A 24,489-nucleotide genomic window follows, 5' to 3' on the forward strand; every position below is an offset into this window, starting at 1 on the left:
CATCAGTTGTGTTGTTCAGAGGTAAGGTTAGTACACAATGGATAGCTCTATTTGACTACTGTTGTAATCCATATTATGGCAAAACCAGATTATTTCATAGTTTTGATGTCTTCAGTATTAATCTACAGTGTTTCAAATAATTAAAATAAATAAAAACCTTTGAATGATAAGGTGTTTCCAAACTTTTGAGTGGTATGTCTTTGGAGTCAGTGGATATAGATTTGTTGTTACCTCCAAGGTCTTCACTTCCGGGATTTTTCGCGGGCTTTTTTGTCTGCTGTCAATCAAAGAGCCGAGACCGCTCGGTGACCCGACCCAGAGTCGACACCTTTGACATGGAGGGGTTCCTTTCAACTGTGAAATGTGAGTACAGTTCTCCGGTAACTTTTTCTAACTACTATGGCGTATGTTTTTGACGTTATTGGAAGCAAATTGTGGTTTAAAATTGAGGTATTGAGACAAAATTACTTAAATTGCACCCTAGCTAGGTTTCTGACCTTTGCTAGGTCACCATAACAAGTAAACCCATACTGCTGTCCATTGAGGCTAATGAGCTAGACTAGCGTTTTGTCTCTCAGTCATGAGTAAAAGATGATTTTTCTGGTTCATAATATAGTGGCATATAGTGCTTTGAACACTATGTAATATCAGCCCTAACTTGAACTAATTACGGATTGATCAATTTATAAGTGAGAGAAAAAAACTAAAAAATTAGCTAATGTGAGTCAATGAGAATATTAATAAGAAAATTTCCAAATGTTTGTATAGTAAGAGTGTTTTAAAAAATGTTTAGAGTTATAAAAGCTAATATTTTAAATGTTGATGCTTCAACTTATTTTAATTACACATACTGTTGGTGTGCATTAGTCTCTATTTTATTTTATCATATTTTAATTTGTATTTGTATTATTATTATTATTATTATTATTATTCTTATTATTATTATTTTCCCCTAATATGTCTTGCCATTGTTTTATTTCTGCTTCTTTCTAGTTTTTCCAATTGCTGTAAAATCCCTTTGGGTTGCATATGATTTGTATGAAAGGTGCTATATAAATAAAGCTTGATTGATTGATAAATGTATATTTAACCCTCCTATTATCCTTGGGGTCAATTGGACCCCATTCAACATTTAATGTCTCTAATTTAATGACTAATATCATTTGTTTGGCTTCATATTTCAACAACTGGGAAAATTTAAATGGTGATATGTTCCAATTTCCTGTAAAATAAAATTGTGAATCAGTGTTCCTTGGGGTCAATGTGACCCTAGGCTGTTTTAGCTGTATAAAACATAAGAAATATACAGAGGGAGAAATTTGAGTTTCAGTGTTTTGCCCGAGGACACTTCTGCATGTGACTGCAGAAGCTGGGATCGAATTGCCAACCTTAAGATTGAGATATATTTCCAGCCACCATGTCTCTAAAGACATTCAATGATGTGTCATACGTTTTAAAAACAGAAACAAGGCAGGGCCGAGGAGAGCATGACAAACTGTGTTATGCTAAAAATATATTTTATTTAAAGGTCTGTTTAGTCAACAAAGAAACATAAAGAACCTGACACATACACCTAGATAACAATCAGTTTCTGGAGGTTTAAATTGCTGGGGTCAAATTGACCCCAAGGACAAAAGGTGTTAGTCAATTTGATGGTAACAGGAGGGTTAAATGTATTAATCCATTTACAATCAAAGGGCAATGATAAGCTTATAAGTTTCATGTTATGGTGCCCTTGTGTGCAAAACGCTGTTGTGATATGAGCTCTCCTGTGTTACACATCTTACACTACTTGAGTGGATGACAAGTCCTCTGTTGCCTTGTTCCTATCCTGTCAACCTCTTGACATTATCTTGTCTTGTCGGCCTTTGGTCATAAACAGGTCTGACGGAGAGCCTGCTGAAAACACAGGCTTCCGATTATGATGAGGTGATAGAGAAGCTTTACTCTGAAGTCTTATGCCTGGAGGAGTTCCCCAAAATACCAGATCCCCAGGGAGGGGTGAGTGTATGAGACAGAGTATAGAAGTGTCCTCTTCAGAGATATATTGGAATAGTAAATACAAAAACTATCTAAGAAATACAAAACAACCAAGGTAGAGAAATTAATTAAATCCATATCAGAGATAAGCAGGCAGCTGTAGATTTGCAGTGTTACTGTACCATGCTCTTGTAAGGCAACGCTACATTTAATACTCACTTTACAGCTTGAGGAGTGTGCCATCCAGCTGTGGAACTGGGCTGTTACCAAGAACGTGGGAACTGTTATAAGCAAACATCAGAAAGCTAAAGGTACACTGCTATTCTCAGTACTAATTGACAGTATCATATAACTGACCATCATGACATTTTAAAGTAATATGTTGAAATGTTGATACAATTTTTGAATTGCAAGCAGTAGTAGTTGAAATGTCCACATCCTCACAGTGCGTCATGTTGCATGCAGCCTTCTGTGCTGCTGTGAGCCTGAGAATCCAGCAGAGGGCGTCATCCGCAAGCAGATCCTTGTAAGCAACACTGAACAGTAAGCCCTCTGCCAGTGCTCAGCATTTCAGGAAGATAAGCCCTGTGAGTGTCTAATCTTTACAGATGGCCAGCAAAACAGGGAGAACCTGGCTAGACTGCAAAAATCCCCAGATGGCAGATAACTTCTTAAGGCTTGCTGTCAAGGTAAAAAAGAAGAAGAAAAGTACTAACAGAAAGATGGTATAATTTACATATTATTCAACAAACAACTTCCCTAGGGTCTGGAAACCCTCTACGGCCATCTAACTTCTAGGGGTGATGGAATAGCTGACATTACTTCATCAAAGGGGGATGTAGAGAAGGATCTGCTTCGAGTTCTCTCCTACCAGGCAGAATCGGTGAGCTGTGGCTCATGTGATGTTCAACACCTTCAATGTGAATATTTGTTCTTGTGATTTTTGGCAGCTGATGTAGTGCTATTCTGACAGACTTGCAGTGTGAAGTGTGAGACAGCTAAAATGTGATCTGAGAAACAATGAGAGGGGGAAATCTTATTTTGTGCTGGTAGAGAATGTTAAATTGTGTGCTGACATTTAACTGGAAGCTTAAGTCTCTTCTTTGCAGGCCATAATTCAAGGGAACAACCATGAAGCTGTGGGATACATGCAGCGCTGTAAAGACATGCTGCTGCGGCTCCCTAAAGATGTAACAAAGCCTCTGTGCTGTCACTATTACAACACTATATATTGTTGTTTCACATTTATAGCACATGTTGGTGTTCAAAGTGTGGGGGGTGTTAACTGTTAACATTTTTCTAATTGCAGACTGCGTATCTTTCCCTTATGTGCTACAACTTCGGCATTGACACTTACAATCTGAGGAAGTTTGAGGACAGTGTATTTTGGCTGAGGTTAATATATGTTTAAATACAGCTTACCGTGAAATCCAAAGTTCTTGAGGATGTTTCACAAAAGGATTCCTTCTCTCTTTTCAGCCAAAGCTATGATATCGGGAAGATGAATGTGAAATATGCCCCTGGATCTGAAGTCCAGGTAAAACAGTGCAACATAAAGTGTAGTATAAGCAATGGGAATAGTACTTTGTTTTAACACCCAGTTTCGCTCACAATAGGCAAAGGTTCTGAGGCTCTTAGCTACAGTTTATTTTGAATGGGACTGTCAGAGGTTTCAGGAGAAGGCTCTTAATGCGGTCAGCCTAGCCAACAAGGTGGATTCTATGAGCTATCATTTTCAAATTGTAATATTCATACATATTTTACAGTTAACTACGTGAAGTCTCAGATGTTGTATACCCAATGGCAATTTGCAATTTGACAGGAATCTGTGAGTGCATCTGGGCTGTACTTGAAAATCAGAATACTTCTGAGATGTGGAGCCTTGGATGATGTTATCAGAACAGGTTAGTCATTTCTTCATCTCCTTCAATTATTTATCCAGAACTTCGTCATCACAGGTGTCAGTGGTCATCTATGATTAGTGAGTATGTGGAGCTAATAGTTATGTGGAGCTAACGACTAGGGTTACAAAATTCTGTGAATTTTCAAAGTTGGACACTTTCCATGGGAATTAACGGGAATTTATGGGAATAAACGTGAATAAACCAGGAATTAAAAGGAATTAACTAAATTGAAGGTTGGCTCTTAATAGGGAACTTACGTAAATATAGTTGGGGAAAATATCTAGTTGTTTTAGCAAAGTCCTGACTGAAACAACCAGATATATAACTCAACAATCATGTTTTTGTTCTTCGATGAAAGAATTGATTGTGCAATAAAATATTTAACACTTGATAATGTTCTACTTACAAATAAAGCTTTTAATTGTATTATTTTGGATGGATGTCTGCTTATAACAAAACGAATATTTATGCTTGGATATGATACCGTTCCATTAAATTACCCTCAATGCCCAGTTAATTCCCATAAATTCACAGTTAATTCCCACAAATTCAAAGTTAATTCCCATAAATTCAAAGTTAATTCCCATAGTTCCCATACAATCAAAGTTAATTCCCATAAATTCCCATAATTTCCATGGAAAGTTTCAAATTTGGAATATTTCCAAAATTCCCCAGCTTTACTTCCCATGGAAATTTACCTGGAACTTTCCACCCCTTTGCAACCCTACTAACGACTAATCATCACTGTGTGTTTATAATTGGATGGTTATGTAGGGGTAAATGCACTTTTCAAAGAATATCATAAATATGTTTTTTTAGGACTACATGAGATGCTGGAATCCATGGTTCCTCTTGACGCGTGTCTGAGCACAGTGAAACTTCTCATGTTTGAAGACAGGTAAGAACTCAGTGTTCTTTGTAGACGTCCTAAGAAAAACAATGTGTAACCCAAACATATACACATTGTCTCTGAAGGACTGCTTAGACATACACTGCTCAACTCTGAATAATATCTGTTTTGATTTTCCTAGAGAAGTGCTGGCATTTGAGTATTTGAAACGTGTGTGTCAGCACTTTGAGTCGGCCCCTGACCTGGGAACAGCGCTTGTCTTACACATTGATCTACTGTTGCAGAAAGGAAAGGAGCTGTTAGCCAAACAGAAGATAGATGATATTATCTGTGGTAATTTTCTAATGTATTCCCAGTCTTGAATAAGTGTGATGTATGATGTATTTTACAGAAATACATGTATTTCACTGTTGAGGGCCCCCTGTATAAGTACTGTCTTTACTTACTCCCACACAGGCCATTATACAGGAAAACAGCTGACTCCACATGCCCTCACAGGTCTTCATGTACTACTGTGGGATAAGGCATCAAAACACTTTGAGGTCTGTCAAACACATCCTTATTTATGCTTAATTCAGAACATATTTTAAAGTTATTTGCACGTGTAATATCAGCATGTTATCAGCAGTGCTGCTGATTGGCCGCTGTTAGCCCACCTGTCCATGTGGACTGTGCAGGCTTTCTTGGTTTGGTTTGGTTTTGATCTCTGCACTGTGTCTCACGACTTCTCATATCCAGCCCAGATATATAGAATGCAGAGGTTGATTTTCCACACATTGATCAATAATGTTTAACTTAGTAATCTGTGTTTTTTCCTAGGCTGGGAACTACTCCGAGGCTCTCCAATGGTACAGCTACTCTCTGAGTTTCTTTAAAGGCGGTCAGTTGGAGCCCAACTCAGCAAAACTGCAGAGGAACAGAGCTTCCTGTTTCCTTCAGCTCAGGCAGCTGGAGAAGGTAAGACTGCTTAAGCCACTAGAGCAAATCATGAAGCTGTACATTTATGTGTTGTGCGTTTGTGTGTCCTGAAAAAAAAATGTCTTCATTAAAGGCTAAAGAAGCAATGAAAGAAGTGGAGAGATGTGACCCAGACAACATTTTCACTCACTTCTGTGTGTACAAGATTGCAGTGCAAGAGAACAATGTGGAGAAAGGTAACTAAAAATACGGAAACGTGTGTGTGCTAGCGTTGGTATTTGATCACAGCTACATTATCAGCATATTCTCTGTGTTGATGAGGCTGTTGATTTGTACCAGCTGCAGAGGCAGTGAATGCAATGGGACTTCTGACCAGGTGTCTCGTCTCCACGGAGGACAGACTGTTGGTATCTGAGAATGCTGCTCTCAGTCTCCTCAGTCTGGCTGCTCAGATTGCTTTAGAGGTAAGACTCATTACAGGACTCTCTGCTCAGCACTCGTAATCGTGTGAAAAATATTTGGATATATTTGACAATTATTTGGTTGGTCCGGTGGAAATATTGGAATTTTTCTTTTATGATTTCAAAGAAAAAAACTGGCTTTAGTCATCCACGGTGGTACCTGCAGGCTCCACAGATGCCCAGTTGAATTCACCTGGCAGAGTATGAGGGTGGCAAGTTGCTGTAGGATCTTGTCCTAGTCACTGCACTCAAAATGGTTGGATTGGGAAAATGTTGGAGGCTGGGGATGTTACATCTTTCCAGGAAAAGATCCACCTCTCTATTGGGGTCAGACAGAGCACTACTGCAAACCACCTTCTCGGGAAAATGCACATAAACTTAAAAGTTAGCATAGATGGATGTTGATTTTAAGCTTAACATGACACAGTTAACTTTGTACAAATGGGTACATTTTCTACTAAATTGGGATATTACAAAAATCTAACAATGTAGTGGACTTTCCTTTTTTTGTTCTATCAGCTAACGTGACAGCAAGCAACCTTTGGTTGTTTTTCAGGGAAATGTTCTGAAGGTGATTTTTGTTTTTGTAATGAAAAATGTATTAGACTTATTATTTAAGGGGAAATGTTTCATTTGATTTCCTTGTGACAGAATGATCAACAGGAAACTGCCATGAAGGCGCTGGAGAGCTTGTGTGACAACTCCAAAGATGAAGCTCAGGTTCTGAATGCTCTCAGGTCTGTACACACTGTAACACACAAATCCACTTTTAAAACAGAAATAAATCACCTGCCTGTAAGGAGAAAAGAAGTGCATCTATTATGATGAAATATATTATAAAGCCTAAAGAATTCAATTAAATTCAAACAACTGTATTAATCTCTAGAGGCAATTTATATGGAGCAACTTATAACTTGAAAAAATAACAGAACCATAGAGACAGTAGTATGTACATACAGTAAGGTTCAGTATATGAAGTAAAGCCTTAAATAAATACCAGTATTTAGCACACCAATAAATATACTGACTGGACAAAATTAGGGCTGCAACGATTAGTCGTTTACAAAAATTTGTCGACACGTCATATTATTGTTGTTAATTGTTATCAATCAATCATCAATCAATCAAGCTTTATTCATATAGCACCTTTCATACAAATCAAATGCAACCCAAAGTGCTTCACAGTAATTGAAGGAGAAATAAAACTATGGCAAGACATATTAGGGGAAGATCATAATAATAATACAAATAATAATAATACAAAATAAAAATAATAACATAAAATAAAATAAAATAAAATAAAATAGAGGTTAACACACACCAAAAATAAAATATGTGTAATTAAAATAAATTAAAGCATCAAAATTAAGAATACAAATAGTTCAGATAAATAGATTTAAAAAGGGTTAGGATACGAGTTGAAAATAAAACTAAGGCTAAAAATATCAATAAAACTGAGTAGATAAATAAAAATAAATAAATGAATGAATTAATAAATACATCAAAATAGAATAAGATAACAGTTAAAATTACTAAAATAATAAAGCAACATTTAAATCAATATTATAGTAAAGGTTAGTAATAACATTGTTAAACCCTACATAAAAGCCAGACTGAATAAATTGTTATTGTTGTATGATAAAATCACATGCTGGAAGGTACATGTACATGTTGTCTCTTTTCTGTTCCTGTTAATTCTAGGGTTTATTCTGAGTTGTAAAAATCCATCCAATTTGTCTGTTTTGAAGCAGGTTACTTTTAATTTAATAAGATATTTATATTTACGCAGTAAGAAATCAGTGATGATTGGTTTAACTTACTGCACTGTTATAAAACATGATATATATATATAGCCTGAAAATAGTCAAATAATACAAAAACAACAATACTCTGTTTTGTTTCTTCTATTTAAGTTGTGCTAAGCAAAGATGTGTGGATGAGTTTATGATGAGGAGAGACTCAAATACTTGAGCCAAATAATCCTGATTTATCGAAAAAATAATCCATAGATTAGTCAACACCAAAAATAATCTTTAGTTGCAACGATAGACAAAATCAATAAAAAGATAAGTGATATAAGAGATAGAAGGGTCAGTCTCATAAATAAAAAAAAAGTTCATAAAAATAATTGAAAACAAAAAACGCAAGCAGCTTTTATTCTAATTTCAGTTTTACAAGCAGGTGGAGCATTCACTTAAAAGAACTTGACCAGATGAAGCTTAAATACTTTCAGCCTTTCTGAGGCTCGCACAGGTATGTGAACGCCTCCTCATGCTGCAAAAGCTACATAGGCATTTCAATAACCAATGTGCTTCACGAGAAGGCTTTTTAAGGATAATATTGGCCTTATCTCCTTGTTTCTTTCACTGTAACCTCATCCTTAAATCAGGCATTTTTAGATAACCCATAAATTGAATATCCCTTTATAAAGGAGTGTCATTCACTTGTTTTCCTGTGTATCAACACACAGTCTAGTGTGCAACATATAGTGACAAGTTAGCAGCAATGTTGTAAAGAGAAGTCTTGTGTGCTGAGAAATTGTAGCCAGTCAGTTAGTTTTTCCAGACACCTCTATGATCCACTGACCTATATTCCCCTGCTTCTTCTGGGAAAGTGTGTCTCCGTATAATACAGTTAGTAGGTGAAAAAAGGAGGTCAACACCAGTTTCTTCATTCATCTTTTTATAGGTGTTTGGTTCGACTTGTGCTTTCAACATTAGAGAGATCAAGTGCTGACACCAGGTGAGGGAAGGAGAGAGCTCATAATAATGTGCCATTTTAAAGTATGATTAATGCTTCCTTTAACAAAATCAAGCCCCAGATTTTCATGCACATTCACATCATGCAGGTTTATTAATCTTGATGTCCTGCTGCCTTATTTAAAAATGGGTGAGTATATGTACAACAACGGCAATTATATTCACTACAGTATCAGCTGTGTGAGATAACCCAACATTTGTGTTTGCAATCATTGAAGCTTTGCAGAAAGTTTCATGCCAGTCTTGCATGACTGCTGAGCAACGTGCAGAGGAAGCTAACTGGTTCAGAAAGATTGGTACTAAGACTCTTTCTCTCCTTGTTACTCCAATCAGACATGGTTTGCTAGCTATCACTCAAAATCTTGCAGCACTTTCATTTTATCTGTGTGAGTGAATGAGTGTGTGTGTGTATCTTTATTACAGCTTGGAACTCAGCTCTGCAGTGTGAGAGCAGTCCTGACAAGATGAGGGATTTTTTTGTTCTCTCTTACCAGGCAAGTGGCCTTATTAGCTTTGTCAGGTAAATCAATCAATATCTGTGGAATAGTACGTGGGTGTAGATCAATATTACTTTAACGCAGATTTACCTTTTCTTCAGAAAAATAAGCACATCACTTTAAGATGATGAATCACAATGACCCTCCATGATCCCGTTCTGATAGTTAGCTTTGCTCTCTGACTTTCGGACACTACCTTTAATAGAAAACCTGCAACTGCAAATTGATTTTGAAACCCTTGTGTTCCGTCTCTGTTCCTTTACATGTTGTTGACTGGGTGCACAAGCTTGATCATCACGCATCTATTTACGCCTGAGAGCACACATATAAATAGAAGCTTCTGCAATACATGTTGAGTAGTTTTATTTAGGCATTAGGAGAAGTTCCTGTATCCTCCTGTTCCTGCTTCTTAGAAAAGACTTTATTTTACAAGTCTTTGTTGATAATATAGAAAATAGGTATTGTGCTATCAAACACTTGTGTCCATGCAAATCTGTAGCTCTCCCAACTCTGCCCTCCTGATCGTACACTGCTCATGGGCCAGAAGACGTGCCTGCTAATGGCTGCTGCTGCGTCTTTGGAACACTGCAGGAAGTCTCCTCACTCTGCCCAGGTGTGCCACCCACTCCCTCTGACCCATCTCCTACATTTAGCACGCTCTCCATCCACATGGATGGAAATTTACCAAGACCAGTGTAGAAGAGAGGTGACTAACCACATTATTGGTGCTGGCGTAGGTGTTTCATTTTGATCCGGCTGTCTTTGAAGGGGAAGTTAACACTAGGTGGTGCTGATGAATCCAGAATGTTTTTTTTTGTTGTTTTTTTTTTTAACTGTGTCTGCCTGGTTTACAGACTGAAGAGCTCATTCAGGCTCTGGAGCACATTCAGATCTGCTGGGAGATCTGGAAAACTCTAAAAGCATCAGGTGCCTTCAGCAGATACATACAACAAAATGAAAAAAGTTAGAAATAAAGACTGCACTTTCCCTCTCATGAGTCAAAATGAAGATGATATGTATTCTCAACACGTATTTACTTACAGGAAACATCCCCATGGATCCAACAGACACACTGCTGCTGCTCTATGAATTTGAAGCCCGTGCTAAGCTGAATGACCCCAAGGTGGAGACGGTTCTGGAGTCAGTCTTGGAGCTTGAAAATATTGAAATTAAGACGTTAGAAACCATTGCGGGTAAATACATTGTGTTGTATTCATCTTATCTCTGCAAACATGTGAAGAAACAGACACACCCTACGTAGTATTTTCAGTGTGCTGGCATCTGTTTTGTAGCTTTAGCCATGGAGCCTCCAGCCCACTTCCCTCTGCTGTGTAAGAAGGCCTTGAGGGTTGCTCTCTCTCTGCACAAGAAACAACCACAGGCTGACCTGGCCCGCTGCAGGCATACCCATCACTACTCTGCATGAAAACACCCATGACATTTCATTACTGATCCATTCCCACAAAGTGCTCATTAGGATGAAAAGGCTTTCTGAGTGTGTCTCTTTCTGTGCCCCTGTCTTAGTAAGTGTGTTCACAGCCTGATCAAGCTGTCCCTCCCAAGCGGTGTGTCAGAGGTAGAGGCCCATGTGCTGGAGGAGGTGTGGGACTACTTTGAGGAGGCTCTGTCCATCATTGCAGCCGCAGTGAGTCAGCACCAATCACATGCTCCTCATCCCTTGGCTCCCACCTCCTGTTCCCCTCCATCAGAACTGCTCCCTGCCATATAATTAACCCTTTCTTTACCACTCCATGCCTGCCTGCTGTTCTGGAAGCCTCTTTTTATCAATGGGCTTTCAGCTGCACTTCAATTAGCAGATGCTTCCTACACCACCCCCTTCCTGCCAATTTGGATGTTAATGTGCTGTACAAGTCATCACACTGCCGGTGAGCTGCAGTTCTGAAAGGGGCAGCAAATTACACTGCTTTAGAGGCAGAGCTTATTTCCCCTTTCATATTCAGTTATTACTCGAAAGCTGTGGAATTCTTTGGATCAAAGTGAAAGCCTGAGATTAGGGTGTTGTGAAAAATGAAGGAAACTTCGGAAATGATAGACATTTGTGTTTGTTTATGGCCTGTCAAAGACTCCTAGAAAAGGTTAACATACAGTAGAGCAGGAACGTGTGGAAGTTACTCACAGGCTTTACCCTCAAAAATAGATTCCCTTCCGTAAGCTTGGCTCAAATGAGACACCTAGGTGGCCTCCATTAAAATGTCTTCTGAGTGTCTTCCTGCTCCCCTCTGCAGCCCGACGACTTCCCAGAGATGGAGACCCTGTGGTTGCTGACGAGGGCGTGGAACACAGGGATACTGCTGTACAGCCTGGCTCAGTATCCAGAGGCTGAGAAGTGGTGTGGCCTCGCCATGAGCTTCGTCAGACACCTGGGATCCCTGCAGGAGAGCTATGAGAGACAGGTACAGGGCCAGTGAAGAAGAAGGGAGGGGATAAAGCAGACTGTGGTGTTTGGAGCATGGTAAAGCATGAATCATACTGTTAGTGGGTAAATGTGAGAAAGGCTAGGGCCAAAGACACAGGCATGCTGAAATATAACCATAACAAAGAGACAGCCTTTTAAGTTATACTGCTTCTTGTGCACCAACAGATGTCAGGTCTCTACAGTGAAATCCTGGACAGGTTAGACAGAGCTAAGAAGAACCAAAACATGGAGGAATAACCGAAGAGGCTGGTGTCAACCTGGGGTTAGTTTCCTGTTCTGAGGGTGGTCTTAATTACACTCAGTTTCATCAGTTTAATGTCACAGGTAAATGTTATCAATGTTGTGGTAAACCGTTCCAATTTGAGACATTGTTGCTATTTTTGGGTATCCTGATTGACAAGTTGTCCTGTACCAAAATTTGTTCTGTTTAATGTCAGCTTGGGACCTCCTCTTTGTCCTATATTAATAAAGCCAATATGTCACTTTCAAGCAGAATGACAAGAACATCAAAATCATAACTGAGTCACATATTTTATTTTCAAACAAATAAACTTTTGTCAAGTCCCAAAATAAAACCCAAACAAAAGTTGCAGGACTGTGTTCCCTCATGACTAGGACAGGGAAGACCATGAGGCCAATTGTCCTAATAGGCTGTACCACCTGCAGTGACAGGAAGGAAACTACTGTACAATCAAAGGGTTCATGTTTGCAAGCACTTACTGCACAGATGTGCTATAACAGAAACATCATCACCCAAAAGTACAAACAAGAACCCTGACCCCCCCACCCGAAAATAAAAGCATATATGTCATCATTTCTCTCATCAAAACAAAGACCCTCATCAATTATACACACAAAGAGGCATTCAGGTTCCATCTTGTTATATAGCACAACCTCAATGGAAAGAGTAAAATGAAATCAAGTTCTTTGGGCTTTGACATGGCTGACTGAGGTATGAATACCACACACATTGTTAACAGTCAGCTGTATTTCAACTAAACACCAGAGAGGACCAATTCTAAACTTCTAATGACGTATTGATCAATGCTCCTGGTTTCTGTGATATTGTGTGATACTGTGTAGGATTCTGCCTGCATCTCTTTTTAATTATTTTTTACAATATATCTTTTTTTAAATCTATACACCCAGACACGTTCCACAAGAAATCACATGTAGACAGGCCCTACTTGCAGGAATTGAATTCCCAACTGACTAGTTAAATTTTCCAATAGGCATTTGAAGAGAAATACCAACGATACAGCACATTTGTATGGAAATTATATCTCAAGAGTAGCTCAAACTTTACTTACCTGACATTTGTGGTCTATAAAACGTGTTTGTCCCAGTATGATTCACACATGCATGAAGCACAGGTGAGGGGGATCTGCTGGGGGCTTATTTACATTGTACAGCTACCACTTCCTTTGAAACAGTCTGCAAGCAGTTTATAAATGGCTCTGTTCCCTTCGGTTATTCCCTGAACTCTGGTTTTGACACAGGTTATGACAGCTGGTTTAGCAGTGGTGCCTGGCAGGTGGGCACACCTGTTCAGAAAATGCCTGCAGGTACAGGTGCTCTGTGGGTGGGAGAGAGCAGGGGGACCCAGAGGTCTTGTTTACCATTTCCTTTTGGGTCTGGCTCTCTTGAGAAGACAAAAAAAGAAAAGAAAAACTCCCTTCTCACTTTTCAAAAAAAGCTGAGGAAAGCAAGAATGTTCACGATCAGGGGCAAAGGTACTCCTCCGTCTTCTCCTACTCCTTCTTCTGCCCCCTCACATGCACTTGTGAACATAGTGCCAAGATCTGCATGGGAGGGAAGAGCAGGTCAATCCTGGTGATGCCACTCAGCCAACACAAAAGTTACCACACGGATGGCCTTGAACAAGCTCCCAGCCTCACGAAAAAAGAAAAGACACAGAATACAGCCTGATTACACTGTTAAGTTGAGAACACCTTTAAATAAGTGACAGTACTACAAGTACTTGTTTGTTCACATTTGACAGCTATGAACTCTCCGTGTCATCGCCCTAACTTGGCCTTTCAGTTGCAGGGGTAATGGTTTCTGTAAGTTAAGATTCCTGAGCTAGTCTAGCTCACCCCAGGCTCACTTCAGAGCTCAACACAGTGGTTCTGCACCTGCCAACAAGAGATTCGTAAAGAATTCATACATTTACAGATACACAAAGCGTATAGGTTTAATCAAACCCAACTTTAGTGTTATTTTTGGTAGGGGGACATGGGGACAATCCAAAAACAGGTTATATTGACTCTTTAATTGTTAGGACATCCAATACAATTATTGTCTTGTTCTACCCGTTTTAAGGCCACCGTCATGGCGGCAGATAGGACAGTACCATGTGACCATTCAATCAGAAGAGAATCTTCTAGGAAGGCAGAGAGTGTAATAGGGTGGTCTGCTGCTCAACATGAGTTAGGAGGCTCTGGCTGTCCAAATTGTGATCCAATGGCCTAATTTGGGGAGGAAGGTGGAAATACAGGGGAATAAAAGGCGCCCACAGAGGTGAGACTCTGTTTTATCTATTGCACTCAAGTCAGGCCCCCTGGCAGTTTGGAGGACACAAAAAAAGTAAGAAAAGATTAGAATGTTTCCTCTCTTTTCCTCGTCAATTGTGTGCAGCCTCCCTAACAGACAACAGGTAGTCACAAAACAGAATTTGTATTTGATGTAAGGCAGTTTGGTGTTTTGCAGAGAGCCCAGTTACACTTCTCTACCCCCATCCATTACACAGAGCAGCTAAAAACCACAAGCAAAAAATCCCACAAAGAAATAAAGAAAAGAAACGAAACAAAAAGAAAACTCAAATGTAATCTAACAGCCCTCCAAATTGACAATTCTAGTGAAGTGTAAAATGTGTAGTTTTTAATATGTAGTAAAATCTCAGTGGGATTTTATCATTTATCTTGTGATTTCATAATATAAATGTAGAGATTCACAACGCATTTCTTCCTCTTGATCCGCCTCCCAAGATGTCTTTATCAGCTGCAGCACAGACAACTGGCAGACGACCAAACAGCAAGCTGGTTTGTGATAAATAGATCACCAGTTTGTAGGCTCCACTAATTTCCTCAGTCATTATAAACAAGAGAGATGACTCTTTGACAGTACCATCAGCAGGGCTCGATTTTATCCAGTCTTTTTAGAAAAGAAAAAACAAAAACCTCAATTGGTCTTCACTTCTCATCTTGCGTGTCTTTTCAAATGTGACTTGATGAACATTTACAAAGTGTTCCAACTTGGTATGATTTGTCTCTTGTATCCCTGCAACTTCTTTTTGAATCCCGTCTCCTCGCTCCAGATTTCAGTAAAACATTCTGATCTTCAGTCAGTCCCAGTTCACAAAAGGATTTGTTCCTCTTCCCTTTTGTTTTCATTTGACAAATTCCTTTGGAATGGCATTTCCAGTCTTGAATGGATTTGTTGAGAAACTCATGCAGGGGTGTGCACAGTCACAGTAATGGTGATAAGACTTCTTTTTCATTTAGAGAGTAACATAATGATGACACTAAAACTTGATATGAAACATATCTGCAAAAAGGAGGTGAAGAGGGGGGCTATTTTGGGCTTAGGTGGGGTCTCTGGGAGGCAGGAGGGGAGCTCTGCACTGATGCAGAGAGGACGGCAGGGAGCTCAGAGCTTCTCAGAGGAGGGGATCCAGATGTAGGGACCAGACTGCTCCTCGATGATTAGCTTGATTTTGTTGTAGATCTCCTCTAGTGAGTCACCCTGTACGATCGCTAGAGACACAAACAAACAGGCAGATATAAATCTGTTGGTTGTGTGTAATAGTAATAATAAAACAATGGAGTCACTAAAAATAACAGACATTTTTGCCTCCTCCAGTTAAATGTAAAAATAGTCTTTCCTTCATTTTTAGAAAAACATATTTAGTGAGCTCAGGATTAAGACTGTTGGTCGAACAAAACCAGGCTTAATAAAATTATAGTTTCCCCAAAACTGTGATGACATTTTCTTTTCATGTAGTCTTCAGTCTCTAATAATCAGTTTATGAACCTACACATAATCTGCTTCTTCATTAAAGCAACATTTCTAGGCAGGGCTACAACTTAGAAATACATTTAGGCGTTATATAGTTTGCCTGTAAAAAGTATAAAAAGCTCAGCTGAAAATCACATCTTCAAATTCATCTTTTGTCAATCCAACAGCCCGAACCCCAAGAACACTGAATATTTCATCATGTATGACAGAAACAAGCAGAAAAATATCTGATTAAGGAAGTTACTTTTCGTCTGATTGGCTCATTGCTCGATTAACTTTTGGTTGCAGTTTAAGTGCCAAAATTCCTTTTCTAGCTTTTCTTTTGAGAGGACTTGATTTTTTTTTTATTTTTTTTAGACCATTAGCAAATAACATATCTTAAAAAAAGGCTGTTGGGTTACAGACCAATAAATAATTAATAGATCCTTCTACATATCGCAACACGAAAACTTAAAGCGAGTCCAACCTGTGAAAAACTCTCCAAAGTCTTGCTCCAGCTTCACTGCCTTGTCAAAGACTTTAGTGGCCTGCTCGTACGTCTGCCTCTTATTCATTTCCCTGAAAAGAGAAGAAGTTCCTTTAAGAATCACAGACGTGGTTTCACTAACTTTTCTACCAAAGCAAGTGAAGACAGCTCAAACTTACATTAGGGCTTCAATGGATTTTGGTTTAATAAAGATGGCAATCGGATATAGTTGTGCTTGCTGCAGTCGTTTTATGGCATTTCCAGACACATCAAGAATGCAGTGTTTCCCCTGCAAGCAGAGTAAAGTCTTATTAACACATTACATAGTCTTAGACGTCTTTGGAAAATGGTCAGGGATATTAATAACTGCTCAAAGTGCTCTCTGATTAATCAGGTGAGCTAATATGCCTTTGTTATCAGTAACCTTCCCCCCAGCAGAAGAACAAGTCATGATACCTACCCTTTCAGCCACAGTTCTGACGGACAAGATGCTCGTCCCATACAGGTTCTCGTTGAACTGCCCTGCCTCAATAAATTTATTATCCTGAATGTCTTTCTCCATTTGCTCCCTTGAGCCCACAAAGTGGTAGTCCTGGCCGTCCATTTCGTTTTCTCGCCTCGGACGTGTTGTATCTGCAGAGAGGGATGGATAAAAGTTTATATTTGGCTCTGCGTTTTGTGTTCAGAGTGCTGCTGTCTGGATCTGTTGTTGTAAACTCACGGGGTACGCAGGAGCCAAACTTGTGGGGGAACTCAGAGATGAGGTCATCATTTACTCTGTCCTTCATTGGGCCTAATATGATCACAGGCCTCGTGTAGTGGACTGCATGGATGATGAAGAGAGCAGGAGAGGACACAGTTAAATATATACAGTATATGCACCCATTGTTTAATCTGTGATATATTCATGAGAAGTGATGTACTCACTTTCCTGTCGAATGACCGGCTCATAGGAAAGAATCGTGTCCTCTTGTCCCTCTGTATTAATACACAAAATAATCCTCATCACATATTTTCCATCTTCATTTTAGAAGGAGTCAAATTTTGCTAGCTGATGAAACACTTGGGAGGAATATTAATTTACAGGTGTCATTTCACAAGTGAATTTTCAAACATCTACCATGTTAATCATCTATGTGGGCAGTGTTAAACAAACCAGAAACATAGAGAAATGAAGGTGACTCACTCGAACTGCTTTCACTGTCACTTGTGTTGGATGTCAGGCATTCTGTAAAAGCAAAAGAAAGCCAATTGCAGTTTAACTTAAACCCAGCAGTGCCAATGTTGAATTTAAATTCTGTCTCCTGATGGGTGAAAGTTATTTCACCTTCTTCAACAGCCTAAGTAAGGGGGTAGGGGAAGCACTCAGTTCCTCAACAACTAGGCCATTAAGAAAAGGGATAAAGAAAGCAGAAGTCTCGCTCAGTGCAGCAGCCATGCTCGAGTAATATTAGGGAAGTGGTTTTAGGTGCAAGCAATAGGAAATTAAGTGTTTCCTGTGACAACGTCCCAAATGACCCGATATTCCCTGACCAATGTTTCCTATTGCTAGATCTATGCCGGTGGCAGCGGATCCCGTATCAGGGACAAAGAAAACATAGAGCTGCGCACCACTCACAGGATGGAGGCAAGAGCTGGCTGACTCGGGGGAACGGGAGGGGAAATTTGTTTCTAACCAGGACAAGCCCTCGTCATAGATATACTCCAGCTCTTATCTGACAAAACTCAACTCTTATTGTAAAGCATAGAGCCTGACTGTTGGGGGATTTTGAACCAAAATGACTTTGTTATGGTACACAGAAGACATTTGTTTAACCCTTCTGTTATGTTGCGGGTCAAATTGACCCTTTTTAAACTCTATTTTAGGTAATATATGCCTACCAAACCAGCTAAATACAGCTTAAAAATCTGGGCAGCATGTGACAGAAGAGGTGTTGTGTTAATTTATCAATATCACTTCATTAAAAAAAAAAAAATTCAAAATGTATAATAAAATAAACAAAACTCAATTTCATGTAAAACTATTGTATTTATATTTAGGGCTTTACAACGTACATCAAAAAAGTTTTAACATTAAGTTAAATGAAAAACGAGTGAGTTATCCTCATAGAACCATGATCTGAGAATTAACACCAATGGACTAAATCTTGATTTAAATTTTTAGTAATGGAGTTAAAGTTTTGATTAAATTGTAGATTTAAATTAAGATTGTATTGGGATTTTTTGAGGTCCTGACATTTTTGGATAATTGAATATGCCCCGGGTCAAATTGACCCAGGAACATTATTGCTGTCCCAAAAAAAAAAAAAACATAACAGGAGGGTTAAAATGAAATACTTCAAAGAATATTTAAAACAACTGTCAATTGGCTCTGATGCTCTGATGCTCTGCTACAGATGGTGTAGAGAGTACTGTGAACTAAGGAACAGTGGTGGACAGTAACTCAGTAAATTTACTTGAGTATCTGTACTTTACTTGAGTATTATTTTTTGGTGATACTTATTACTTTTACTCCACTACATTTCTATCAATGCTCTAGTTACTCACTACTTTTGCTTTAAAGTCCGCTCATGAATTTCCTTCTCTTTTCTGAAATCTGATCCCTAAGACAGTAAAATGTGTTTTTGTAGTTCTGTTTGTCTCAGTGGTTTAGTCGCACTTGTATATCGTGCGTCTCCACAGTTGAACGTGGAGCAAACACAGAGCAAATTCACTCAGATCAGGCAGTTCATTTAGAGGTGGTAATGATGGTTATAATTCTCCACCTGAGCACCCATGGTCATATCTTCCGCCCACTTTAGAGGTTTTTGAAATGTAGAATGATACATATCGTTTGAAATGTTCTCCCTGTTTCCCACTCTGCTCAAACATACAAACATTCACAGTCCAACCTGAGAAAGTGTATTGAGCTACGTAACATTTGTTTAATTCCAGATGAACATTTCAAACTAAGTTGTCTGTGCTTGGAGTAACTTAGTGTCTGGTTTTATTCCATGGTATAGTTTTTAGATATTTCAAGTAAACTTTCACTTGTATTGGAGTAATATTTGACATGGAGTATCTATACTTTGACTTAAGTAATGAAGACGTGTACTCTGTCCACCACTGCTAAGGAGTCAGAGTATGCAATACAGGAAAGTCTCTAATAGGACCATCTTTAAAATAAAAAGTTTCATATCAGCAACAAATTAGAAAATATGTACACTGACAGAAATGTATATTTGTAGTAGGCAACATCTGCTGACCAATATATCACTCAGGCTCTAGTAGAGATCAAACAAGCCATTTATGCACTTCCTATTCCCCCTTGGAAATGCATATTCTATGTCTTTGTATATTTATGAACTGTTAATTCTGTGTGTGTGTGCGTGCATGCGTGTGTATGTGCATGCCCCCCTTCATGTGTGTGGTTCAGCATTCCCAGCTGGGTTTGCAGTGACAAAGCATTTTTTTCTCTGAGCTCATGGGGCAGCTGCTTGACACAGTACAACCACACACTTACTCAAACTCTTTGATCCATAAAAGTCATCGCTTAACCCTGGGAAGTCCTAGGTGTCCCGACAGGTGAGAGCAGAAACCAAGAGAAGAGAGCAGACAGGAAGAAGAAGAAGAAGAAGAAGAGGTTAGTGAGAGTTGGGGCAGAGAGGAAGAGGAGTGCTGCATCGTGCTCGCTTGGCCCACTGACACATGGCTTCCTGCTCTACTCATTAAGCCTGAGCCCCACTTTGTTCATAGTAAGCCACGGCCTTTCAATTACACAAACCCAATCCCATTAAAAAGGATTTTTGACCTGTTAAGTGTTAAAGCTTCAGTCCAGTTAATGAGATTCTTCTTGTTTGGGTCAGTGACTGACCGGAGAATTGATCAGGACTTATACAAAGAGCGGCATCAAAGTGTAAGGAGGCCTTGTGTGTTAATGCAGCCACACACATGCAGTGCACGCAGCTCGACACTCCTCTGGAGCCCGTAGATGCACAGACACACCAGAGAGAAGCCCACATCTCCAGCCTGATGCTGGCTCTGCATGTGGGGGCCTCTCTCTGGGACGGTGAGAGAGGGATGAGAGCGGTGCCATCACACAAACCATCCCCAAAGATGAGCGTAAAAGATGGAAGCTGAGAGACGGAACTGAAGCATGAAGGGGGGAAAAGAAGGAAAAGCAACAACTACCCCCCCCCGTTGATCACACAGCTGGTACTCACGTTCAGACTCCACCAACTCCTGCACAATATTCTCCTTGCTCTTGTAAAATGGGAACTTGCGTGAGAGGTTGAAGCTTTTTTTGCGCTTTACTTTGACTTGCTGCTTGTTGTGGTGTTTGTGAGAAAAAGGGGGAGGGGGGCAATGAGGGGGTGAAAACAAACAGAATGGGTTTCAATGAGGGTACCCCAACACCCATGCAAACAAAACCAAATGATATGTAAACAAAGAATACATGTCAAATAATGAAAATGAGAAGCAGGTAATGGGTGGAAATGAACGGGATAATGTAGAATTTTCATAAAATATAGTCAGCTTGCATTGTATATGATACACAAAACATTTTATCAGTTAGACTTCTTTTGAAGATAATATCTGATCAGACTGTGCCAACATTTTCTAAATATCAAGCTGTAGAGGTTACAGAGAGCCCTCGTGTCTGCAGAGCTTCTGTGTAATCTATACAGTAATATGAGCACTTTTTTGTGCTCGCTTCAGTGAGCAGGTGCTGGTCTCTTTCCCACACTTGGGGGGAAGTAGGCCATCTCCCTGGGAGCCCAGCAGCAGCTCTGAAGACAGCCTTTCTGGCACCGGGGCAGGGAGCAGCTGGTCCCTCTACACTTACCCTGTTAGACTCAATCATGCCTGTCCTGGCTTGGAACTTGACTGTTTTTAACCTGGCCCTCTCCTTCTTCTCCACTCTGAGGAAAAAAGAAAAATGGGGGTATAAATTTGTGCTGGCCATGAATGGTAGTATCACAATGTCCGATATAAGCGCAGCAGCAAATGGAGTGTAAGTATACCTTTTCTTGCTTGGAATGACACCGATCTGCTCGCTCTCTCCGTGTGGTGTGACCAGCCTCGCCTGCCACCACTCGTCGTCAGAAGCATTTATGACATGGAGGATATCACCGTAAGAGAAGCTCAGGCCTTGGCTGGGAAGGCAGCTGTCCCTCGTTCGATCATAGTCAAACAAAGCTCTGCAGAAAAACAAAAGATTGTGTTACACTACTTCCTTCCGTTCATATTGAATTTGTGTGTAGTCATTCACTCGTGTGCCAAGACCAAATTACTGTGTCCACACTTGGCACAGAATAGCTGCTATGAACTTCAAGTACATGCTTGGCCTTTGAAACTTTTTTCCTATTACTAGGTTCATACAGATTTACAAGAGTCAAGTTCAAGAACTTCTCAAGGTAACTGAACTCAAAATTTGGGTGCGAACCAAGAGAGGGCCTCTACTCCAGAGCTAGCAAGTCATTAAGATGTCAGTCTGGCATGTTTTTAAAGGGATAGCAAAATGCACATTCTTTCTAGTGGATGATGAGCAAAAGCTTAAATACATATGCTCAACATCAAGGGCCAGAGGTTTGAGAGCAGATGGTCAGCGTCACAGCGCACAGCAAAAAAAAAAAAAGATGACAGAAACACAAGGTGAAAGTGATTTCTTCTTCTAGACGAGATTTAAAGCATGCCATCCTTAAGTTTCCACTTGACATTTATAACTGCTGTTGCCACATACTTTCCACCACAAACATGTACTGTTTATTGTCTGTCTGCATGTGACGATATCTTGTCAGACAGGACGACCCACAGCTGCTTCCTCAAGGTATTCATACCTGCTTTACAGGTTGACACTTAACTTGACCTATGAGCTTACAAGGCATCAACCATACAGCTGTGGACAGACATGAAGCAGATAAGATGCATTTTCTCCCTGGGTTAAAAAGATTCTGCCTCAGTGTTCCTCCCAACTCTGGCCAGCAATAAGTCAACTGTACTGCCTACATCATCCTGCAGTCTGTTTAAAGCTTTTGTGCTGGTGGCCCTTACATGCAAGTATTGTAAAGTTGAAAAGTGATAGTCAAATAGAAAGCCTCAACCATGTTTCAGCACCTTCACATAGTCAGTGTTTCTGAAAGTAAGTCAGCGCATGTGACTTGTTTTTTTTTTGAGAGCACCTTAGAGGCTTAACGCCTCCACATTCCAGAGGCTGGGAGGACATGGCAGCTCCTGCATCAGCCAGCTAACTAGACAGCTTTCCCAACATAATTGTGGGCTTAGTCACTTGCTTAGGAGCAGGCTAGGCTCTACATGTCTTGTGGGAGTCGGTCTATAAGAGAGGCATGATTCAGACCGGTTAATGTTTCTCTGATGCAGGTGTCCAGTAAGATTGCAACAATATACAGTGGATAGCAAAAGTCCACACACCCTTGTTAAAATGCCAGGTTTTGAGATGTTAAAAATTGAGACCAAGATAAATCATGTCAGAACTTTTTCCACCTTTATTGTGACCTATAACATGAACAATTCAATTGAACAAAAAATTTAAATCTTTTAGAGGGAAGAATAAAATAAAAAAACAACTAAAATGATGTGGTTGCATAAGTGTACACACCCTTTAACTAATAATTGTTTGAAGCACCTTTCTATTTTATTACAGCACTCCATTTTTTTGTAGAAGTCTATTAGCATGGCACATCTTGATTTGGCAATATTTGCCCACTCCAGAGCTCAAGAGCCATCAGATAGTGAGGGCATCTCCTGTGCACAGCCCTCTTCAGACCACCCCACAGATATTCAACTGATTTCAGGTCTGCACTCTGGCTGGGCCATTCCAAAACTTTAATCTTCTTCTGGTGAAGCCATGCTTTTGTTGATTTGGATGTATGCGTATTGGAAGGTGAAATTCCTCTCCATCTTCAGCTTTCTAATGGAGCGCTGCAGGTTTTGTGTTAAACTGACTGGTTTTTGTAACTGTTCATACTTCGCTCCACCTTGACTAAGGCCCTGGTTCCAGCCGAAGAAAAACAGCCCCAAAGCATGATGCGGCCCCAACCATGCTTCTCTGTGGGTCTGGTGTTCTTTATTTGATGTGCAGTGTTGTTTTTATGACAAACACACCTTTTGGAATTATATCCAAAAAGTTAAACCTTGGTTTCATCAGACCATAAAACATTTGTCACATGCTTTTGGGAGACTTCATGTATGTTTTTGAAACATTTTGCCGGGCTTGGATGTTTTTCTTCATAAGAAAAGGCTTCCGTCTTGCCAGCCTACCCATAGCTGAAACATATGATGAATACGAGAGATGTTGTCACATGTAGTACACAGCCAGTACTAGTCAGAAATCCCCGCAGCTCCTTTAATGTTGCTGTAGGCCTCTTGGAAGCCTTCCTGACCAGTTTTCTTCTCGTCTTTTCATCAGTTTTGGAGGGATGTCCAGTTCTCTGGAATGTCACTGTTGTATCATATTTTCTCCACTTGATGATGACTGTCTTCACTTTGGTCCATGATATATCTAATGCCTTGGAACATGTTTTTCCCCTCTTGACTGATACCTTTCAACAATGAGATCCCTCTGATGTTTTGGAAGCTCTCTGTGGACCATGGCTTTTGCTGTAAGACTGCACTTTCAATTATGACAGGTGTATAGTGACTACCATTTGTTGTGCGATTGAATGTGACTGGTTAATTCTGAATATAGCCACATCCCCAGTTATAAGAGGGTGTGTACACTTATGCAACCACATTATTTTAGTTATTTATTTTTTATTCTTCCCCCTAAAATATCCCCAAAAAATTAAGTTGAATTGTGCACGTTATAGGTCACATTGAAGGTGGAAAAAGTTCTGTCATGATTTATCTTTGTCTCATTTTCTTACATCACAAATCCTGGCACTTTAACAGGGGTGTGTAGACTTTTGCTATCCACTGTACTTATCTATACTTAACTATCTATTGCAATATTCATTTGTCAGACAGTCTCCAATGATGTGAGACTCAGGCTGGAAGCTAAATGCTGTTTTATGTAGTAGTGATGTGGTTCTGGATTCAAGTCCTATTAATGCATTGAATCTGACAAAGTATTATCAAATTGCATTTCCCCAATTGATCAGCAACTGCAAAGATAATGGAAAGTAAAATCCAGAGGCACACAGGGACAGGTTTTAAGCAAGAGAATTGTCATTGAGCATTAAACCATTAGCTTGCGTGAAAC

At 39.7% G+C, this 24,489-nt stretch overlaps 3 protein-coding genes across 7 annotated transcripts in view; 1 reads left to right on the plus strand and 2 right to left on the minus strand.

The window, feature by feature from the left end:
• Positions 1-266, minus strand: part of kdrl (kinase insert domain receptor like) — a 51,940-nt gene extending 51,674 nt beyond the window's left edge. Inside the window, exon 1 of the mRNA XM_034690068.1 lies at positions 158-266. The gene's annotated coding sequence lies outside the window, so the exon portion shown is untranslated. The remainder of the gene's footprint in view (positions 1-157) is intronic.
• Positions 241-12,321, plus strand: tex11 (testis expressed 11). Of its 3 annotated transcripts, none has more exons than XM_034690072.1 (29): positions 241-363; positions 1,883-2,001; positions 2,207-2,291; positions 2,427-2,506; positions 2,589-2,669; positions 2,744-2,863; positions 3,090-3,170; positions 3,290-3,375; positions 3,460-3,517; positions 3,597-3,692; positions 3,803-3,884; positions 4,704-4,782; positions 4,916-5,067; positions 5,191-5,276; positions 5,554-5,691; positions 5,786-5,888; positions 5,992-6,116; positions 6,765-6,850; positions 8,802-8,855; positions 8,962-9,002; positions 9,091-9,168; positions 9,296-9,366; positions 9,869-9,982; positions 10,224-10,296; positions 10,413-10,562; positions 10,662-10,770; positions 10,894-11,014; positions 11,616-11,783; positions 11,972-12,321. In XM_034690072.1, the coding sequence occupies exons 1-29, from the start codon at positions 336-338 to the stop codon at positions 12,041-12,043; spliced, it is 2,736 nt and encodes a 911-aa protein (XP_034545963.1). In that variant the 5' UTR covers positions 241-335; the 3' UTR covers positions 12,044-12,321. The 3 variants fall into 3 exon arrangements, 2 of the variants coding, with proteins under 2 accessions (XP_034545963.1, XP_034545964.1); XM_034690073.1 differs by having other exon boundaries at positions 282-363; positions 2,744-2,900; XR_004632141.1 differs by having other exon boundaries at positions 10,662-11,255.
• dlg3 (discs, large homolog 3 (Drosophila)) overlaps positions 12,319-24,489 on the minus strand; it is a 100,983-nt gene continuing 88,812 nt past the window's right edge. For all 3 annotated transcript variants that reach the window (XM_034690069.1, XM_034690070.1, XM_034690071.1), the window contains 10 exons: positions 21,293-21,469; positions 21,115-21,190; positions 20,492-20,591; positions 17,476-17,517; positions 17,217-17,267; positions 17,011-17,112; positions 16,750-16,922; positions 16,469-16,578; positions 16,290-16,381; positions 12,319-15,561 (listed from right to left, as the gene is read on the minus strand). In XM_034690069.1, coding sequence (XP_034545960.1) covers positions 15,455-15,561; positions 16,290-16,381; positions 16,469-16,578; positions 16,750-16,922; positions 17,011-17,112; positions 17,217-17,267; positions 17,476-17,517; positions 20,492-20,591; positions 21,115-21,190; positions 21,293-21,469 — 1,030 coding nt within the window. In that variant the 3' untranslated portion in view covers positions 12,319-15,454. The remainder of the gene's footprint in view (positions 15,562-16,289; positions 16,382-16,468; positions 16,579-16,749; positions 16,923-17,010; positions 17,113-17,216; positions 17,268-17,475; positions 17,518-20,491; positions 20,592-21,114; positions 21,191-21,292; positions 21,470-24,489) is intronic.

This window comes from Notolabrus celidotus, chromosome 8, assembly GCF_009762535.1.
Source record: "Notolabrus celidotus isolate fNotCel1 chromosome 8, fNotCel1.pri, whole genome shotgun sequence".
Classification (NCBI taxonomy): domain Eukaryota; kingdom Metazoa; phylum Chordata; class Actinopteri; order Labriformes; family Labridae; genus Notolabrus; species Notolabrus celidotus.